The sequence below is a fragment of the Lycium ferocissimum genome, chromosome 1 (assembly GCF_029784015.1).
Source record: "Lycium ferocissimum isolate CSIRO_LF1 chromosome 1, AGI_CSIRO_Lferr_CH_V1, whole genome shotgun sequence".
Classification (NCBI taxonomy): Eukaryota; Viridiplantae; Streptophyta; class Magnoliopsida; order Solanales; family Solanaceae; genus Lycium; species Lycium ferocissimum.
In genome coordinates, this window is record NC_081342.1 from 10,495,013 (window position 1) to 10,502,276 (window position 7,264).

Consider the following 7,264-nt stretch of genomic DNA (forward strand, 5'->3'; position numbering starts at 1 on the left):
AATGATAAACTCTACAAAAGCTATATATATGCATGGTGTGTATGTGTTTGTGCAGACAGTTTCTGCATTCTCAAGCACTACTGTTGTTGAATGGAACTAATAAAAGTAGTATCCATGTCTATTCCTATCAAAATTCTTTCTATGCTCTTCTTGTACTTTCTTGCTAGCAGCCAATCTCATCCTTTAGACCTTCTTAATCCGGCTGAAATCAACCAGTGTAGGGATATCATTCAGAAGTCTCACCTTGGTTCCCTCTCAAATTTATCATTTCATTATCTTGATTTTCAAGAACCAGAAAAGGTCGATGTGCTTGATTGGTTATCCTTGGATAAACAAAGAAATGCTTCTTTTCCTTACCGCCGAGCCAAAGTGATGGTTCGCGCGAAGGGTGAGACTCATGAAGTCGTCTTAGACTTGGTCAATAGCTCTATCATATCAGAAAAACTATACACTGGCCATGTTTTCCCTTCATTTACTCGTGATGAAATTATAGTCTGTCGTGCCGACAATAACCAATCCTGAATTTCAAGAATCAATAACGAGAAGGGATTTGAATATATCTGAGGTCAGCTGTATACCACTGTCAGTTGGATGGTTTGGTGAGCCTAAGAACAAAAGAGTTCTTAGTCTTACATGTTATTATAGGGATGTTATTATAGGGGAGGGACAACAAATTTTTGGGCAAGGCATATCGAAGGAATTATTGCGTATGCAGAGTTGAATCAAGGAAGGTTATCATGTATGTCGATAGATAGAGTCCCCTTGCCTAAAGCACAAGGTACTGATTTCCACTGATCAAGCCAGGAATCTGTCCCTTGCAATGTGTCTAATACCAGCAGGATTACCATAGAAGGTAATGAGATCAAATGGGCTAATTGGTTTTTTCATGTTGGATTCAATGCTAGAGCAGGGACGATTATATCTACAGCTTCCGTGTTTGATGCTATAAGAAATGAATATCGACGTGTGCTCTATAGAGGCCATATCTCTGAGACTTTTTGTGCCTTACATGGATCCTACATATGAATGGTATTATAAGACTTTCATGGATAATAGTGAATTCGGTTTCTGAGCATCCGCTAGCAGCGTTGTCCCATTGCTAGATAAGAAATGCAGTATACATGGATGGATACCTAGCTGATGCAGAAGGACATGTAGTGCAAGTCCCTCGAGCCATTTGCATCTTCTAGCGCTATGCTGGTGATGCTGCATGGAGGCATACAGAAATAGGAGTACCTGTCACTTTAGTAAGCTGCTACATTACAGATTCCTAGTTATTATCTCATGCAACAATGATAGAATTATTTTAGACTCCTTCGACCCCTCTCTCCCCAGACCCCACTTGTGGGACTATACTGTGTATGTTGTTGTTGTTGTAGTCATAATAGAATTAACTGTGTGGTTTCACAGAGTACTAAAGGAGAGCAAGAAGTTACTTTGGTGGTTAGAATGATGGCAACAGTTGGCAATTATGACTATGGGATTGATTGAGAGTTCAAAAAAAGGTGGATCCATCAGAGTTGGTGTAGGATCTAAGAGATTATAATTAATCAATCCTTTTAACTTGCAATCTTTATTCCTAGATGTTAAGCACCTCCTCCCACTTACTAGCTTTTTCCTTTTTGTTGATGCAGGCAAGTCTACATGGAATTGTGAATATGAAAACTGTTAAAGTATAAGGACAATGATCATGTAGAAGAGGATGTTTATGGTATCCTAGTGGCAGAAAACACAGTTGCAGTTAACCATGATCACTTCCTTACTACCTTGATATTGATGTTGATGGTAGTGCCAACTCATTCTTGAAAACCAAACTGAAAACTACAAGGGTGAAGGACCCAAAAAGTTCACCAAGGAAGAGTTATTGGACAGTTGTCAAAAATATTATGAAAACAGAAATTGAGGCTAAGACTCAAATGGGATTAGAGCCTGCTGATTTCGTGTTCATTAATCCTAACAAGAAAACAAAAATTGGAAATGATGTAGCTTATCGACTTATTCCAAGTCACACTGCCACATCCTTACTATCAGACGATGACTATCCTCAAATTCGTGCAGCCTACCAAGTAGCAACTGTGGATGACTCCTTACAACAAGTCAGAAAGATGGGCTGCAGGATTCTATGCTGATAGGAGCCATGGCGATGATAACTTAGCAATCTGGAGCAGCAGGTAGAAGTGTCAACGTATACATTTCTAACAGTAATCAAGATCAACTAGTCATTGGATTGTGTTTGATCAGTGTTTAATCTCTTTCTGCACAGGAATAAGACAATTGAAGACAAGGATATTGTGCTTTGGTACACTCTTGGATTTCCTCATGTTCCTTGCCAATAAGATTTTCCTATGATGCCAAGCGTCTATGATAGTTTTGAGCTCCGGCCAGCAAACCTCTTTGGAAAAAAAACCCATTGCTGAAACAATGATATTCATGTGATACAACTTGATAATTTAAACCAAATGCAAAATCCATGTTTCTTGTAGGCCTGACAATAATGTGTAAGAGGAACTTGATAGTTCCAGTCTTTCTCTTAATTTCTTTGTACTTTTTAAATAAGCTACAGCATATGCAAAGATATTCCATTCAATCAGTTGCACTTACAGCTTGTTTGGATGGTTGTTACCTATTGTATTCTATCTATTGTTACTTTAAATACTATTTGTTTTGTTTGTTTCTTAAAATTTATTGTATCGTATTGTTAAATCTGTTGTTATGTAACGATGAAAGTGTAATCTTATGTAAAAAGTGTGATCGTGTGGTACCTTATATTTTACTCATCTTGCCCTTACTTATTATTTAACAAGCTCCTCTATAGAGAAATAGGCAAATACTTTAAACTTAAAGATTATTACACAGCAATAAGTTCAAATCTTTCAGCAAAATGTCTAAATGAGACTTCCAAAAAAGGTTGTTGAAACAAAGAAGACCGAGCTTTACCAACAATGCAGATTTGTAACTTTTATATTGTATTAATGCTGTTTTTATGAAAAAGATTATTTTAATACAGTAAAATTATTTTTATGAACTGGTATAAGTTTTATTAATAAAAGGTAGCAAGATGGCACAAGTACAAGAACAAAGGGAAGGCAGATCAGATCATAGAAAAACAACAAAACTGCTCCTACTGACTGCTTCCTAGCAAATCCAAAACTCCATATACTGATTCATACTATTAATAGGACCATGTAAACATCACTTGTTCTTAATTCTAGAAACATCATCTCTTTGTAAACATGGTCTCTTTGTCCTTCAAAATAAGCTCTATTCTTCTCCAACCACAAAATCCAAAAGATGCACATAGGAATAGTATTCCAAATCTGCTTCAACCCTTTCTGAATCCTCTGCCCTTGCCAACACTCTAATAGGCACCTTATGCTATTAGGTACTACCCAAGAGATACCACAGATACTCAGGAAAAGATCCCAGCACAGTCTAGAGATTCTAAAATGCAGAAAAGATGTTCAACTGATTCCTGATACTCTTCACATAAATACCAGCTGTTAACCGGAGAAAATCCTTTTCAATGGAGATTTTCTTGAGTTAAACAAGCTCCCAAAGTTACAATCCGACCAAAACAAGTTAATTTCGCAGGAGTTTTAGTCTTCCAAATCATCTTCCGTGGCCAGTTAAGCAGTAAAATTGTTCATTGCAAATGCAGGATATAGAACGGTAAGCAATACTTAGTTCATCCATAAACCCAGGAATCTAAGTGCGATCACACAAAAAAAGAGATATCTATTCATAATAAATTCTTAACCTGATCAAGACCTTCGTTTTTTTTTCCTACCACAACAATATAAAATAAGTACAGTTGAGAGTTTTGCGATGCAGACACCACAAAAAATAGAAAATAAATAAAAAGAAGCTACCTTTAAAGGATCTTCGACAAAAGTAAGTACCATTGACACTGCTGAGATTGAAATATTTAGAAAAAGAAGATATTATACTTCCAGTACATGAAGTAAGGTCTAGTTGTCTGCCTCCAACCAAAATTTGACGTTGATTACATCATGCTACAAGTTTGTTCAACTATTTGCTAAAACTCCAGAATCATTTACACAGAAAATATGGTTAGTTCTTCATCATGCACAAGACCTCAAAGACCATAACGCGAATTTCCACCGTTTCACTCATTGATCCGTAGGTTCCTCCAGAAAATTTGGAGAAACAAGACTTTCATTGTATAGACCAAGATTGTTTGCAGCATCACAACGTATCCGAAACTCAGGATGCATGAAAGTGTTATGTCGTGAATTATACCACACTAAACTTCTAGATTGGTGCACCAAAATTTCATTATTCTGAGAGATGAAAATCGGACAAGCTTCATAGTCTCGTGAGGGGATCGAAAACACCTTGGTCCATGACTCAACAATCTCATACTCTTTCATTACCCACACATCTGTCTTGTTTTCCTCGCAACAAAATAAACATATATTACGTCCAGAAGAACCTATTTCCCAGTCAAATTCATACTCATTCAGGTCGGGCAACGCTACATTTCCAAATGTCTCATCTGCAAGGTTGAATGAAGAAATAAATCTAACACCACCAACACGATCTCCGGCGATCCAGTGAATTTTTCCATTTAAAAATTTACCAGAATGATCCCATAAGATAATATTTGGGTACTCTTGAATTCTTTTCCAAGAATTACTTCTTAAACTATAAACACTAACATCATAACTATTATTGTGTTGACTTCCCACAATTTCTACAACTTTGTAATCACTTTGAAGCTCAGTATAACCAAATCCATACGAAATATCATCAAAACTATCCGTACGGGGCACATTAATTCCTGAAGGGGGCAATTCTTTCAACTTTCTTGTAGATGGATTCCATATAAACAAATCCTCAAAATCACGAGAAATACAAAACAACCCATCACACGAACCCAAGATTCGATATCGATCACCAAATGTATCTTCACAAGAAAAATCAAGCTCAGTAGGTATATGTTGAGGTACTTCATACTTAGTTGGGTACAAAGGGTAAGTGTAAAAAGTCAAGCTATTATTATCAAACTCAAAGTTTCTAAAAAGAAGCCTATGGTAAGTAAATTCTTGATTATTGGCTGAAAGTTTTAGATGGTTTCTGATGAATTGGTGACTAGAGATTAGAGAAAGCATAGATTTAGAAACACACCTCATTTTCAACAATGTTTTCACAGGTAGCCTTAGGAGTATTTCAGATGTTAACTCAGGTGGAAGAACTGGCAGTGATTCATAGCTAGCAATTTCCATTAGGGTGGCTGTGCTTAAACCCTTTTCAAGAATTTGATACGATAATCCAACCTTTTACAGTGTTATATATGGAAGAAAAATGAACTGTTCACTTTTGGGGAAAATAGCATGGCCTCCCACAAATGGCCCTATTTCGGTGGTCTTCAATTTTCATCCCTCAAATTTGTGGTCTTTAAATTACGGCCAGTGAGCTTTAGCTTCATCATATGTATCATAACGTCCAATAAATTAAATCGAATAAGTTAAAACTTTCAACATTTAACATCTAAAAAAGGTATAAGTTTAGATTCGCTCCGGATAGTTAGTGTTTAGCTTTGACATATGTATCATAATATCTCACAAGTGTTTCGGACAAGACAAAACTTTCAACATCTAAAAAAGGCATAAGTTTAGATTCGCTCCGGATAGTTAGCGTTTAGCTTCGACATATGTATTATCACATCTTATACCGAAAAAGGCAAAACTTTCAACACTCAACATAATCTGAAAAATACTACACAACTTATGCCGCATAACTTAATTCTTACGGAACTTGTGTCAAGCGAGACAAAAGTTCAGTTTTCGAAGATAAAAATGTTACAAAACTTATATCGACTGAAGTATATCTGGGTATTTTTATTAAATAAGCAGTAGGAGTAAAATTTAAAGATCACAAATATGATGGGCAAAAATTAAAGACCATTGCGTTTGAAGGAAATCCGTGCAAAAATATCTAATTTAGTTAGTTTTTTGCGATCTAATTTAGTTAGTTTTTTGCGCGTGTATCACTGATCATTTAGCACAATTATTACTTACCATATTTCAATTTATGTGATATACTTTTCTTTTTAATTCATCCTTAAACGAACTATACTTTTTATATTAAGCAAACAATTTAATTTTAAACTTTACATTTACCCTTAATGAGATGATTTGTAACATTTATATCTAGTAAAAGTGCATCAAAAGTTATCTGTCTTTCTTAAATTCCATTCCCAATCAAAATACAGATAAGTCCATAATTTGAGATGCAAGAAAAAGTTTTAGTTTGTAAGAAAAACATATAAGACTTCTGAAAACGTTTTGACATAGCAGTGAAACTAAATGTTCAAGATATAAATTCAAGGTTATTGGGCTTATAGCAATTACCTTATCCTAAATTTTAAAGTTATAAGCACTCTTCAACTTATTTTTCCTAGTTTATTTTTAAAATGTCGCTGTAAAAGATTACTGGGCAAGACAAAGTTACTGTAAGCAAATACTTTACTCAACTATGCTATGGAAATGGAAAGTTTAAAAGACATTAGATAGGCAAAAGACATAAATTTACTCTTAAATTATATCCCAAATATCAATATCACACTTAAACTTTATTAGTGACCTATTACACATTTAATATATAAAAAATGATATTACTTACGCCTAAAAGTTGATGTGGCACAATATGTAAAAATAATAAAAAAGAAGGCGCGTTTTGGTTATATATTATTTATTTTTTCTTTTTTTTAAATGGAAAATTTAATTTTTTGTAACCTCCACCCCACCCCTCATTTTCTTCTTCACTTCCACCTTCGCCGGAGCTCCGACGAGCTCGTCTCCGGCAGCGACCCACCAGCTCTTCCCCGGCAGCGACCCAAGAATTAGGAGAAACCCTGAACATAAAAGGGCTTGCGAGCATCAAGCATCATCGTTTCCTCTCCAAAATTGAGCATTTGAAAAGAACAAGTCTACACACATCATGGTCTCCGTTAGTTTACAGATTTACTCTCTTAATAAATTAAGATTTCCTTGCTGATCCGACCTTCTTCTTCATTTTCTACTCAATGGGCAAAATTGAATTGTTATGGAATAGACAAAAATACTTCTGGGTTTGTTCATTTCTGGTGAAATGAAGAAAAAGAAGAAGGGTTTGGGGGTGGCGTGAAGTTGGAGAAGAAGAGGGCGTGGTGGTGGTGGAATGACGGGGAGGGGGGGGGGGTGGCGTGGCGGCCTGGTGCTAATGAAGAAGAAGGGTTTGTGGGGCGGGGGGGGGGGGGGGT

General features: G+C 35.9%; 1 protein-coding gene and 1 pseudogene across 1 annotated transcript; one reads left to right on the top strand and one right to left on the bottom strand.

Annotated features, from left to right (window-relative positions):
* Positions 1–90: 90 nt before the first annotated feature.
* LOC132068551 (primary amine oxidase 1-like) lies at positions 91–2,612 on the top strand (annotated as a pseudogene).
* Positions 2,613–4,130: 1,518 nt separating this feature from the next.
* LOC132061990 (F-box/kelch-repeat protein At3g06240-like) lies at positions 4,131–5,246 on the bottom strand. Its single transcript, XM_059454656.1, has one exon. The coding sequence runs from the start codon at positions 5,244–5,246 to the stop codon at positions 4,131–4,133; it is 1,116 nt and encodes a 371-aa protein (XP_059310639.1).
* Positions 5,247–7,264: the final 2,018 nt, after the last annotated feature.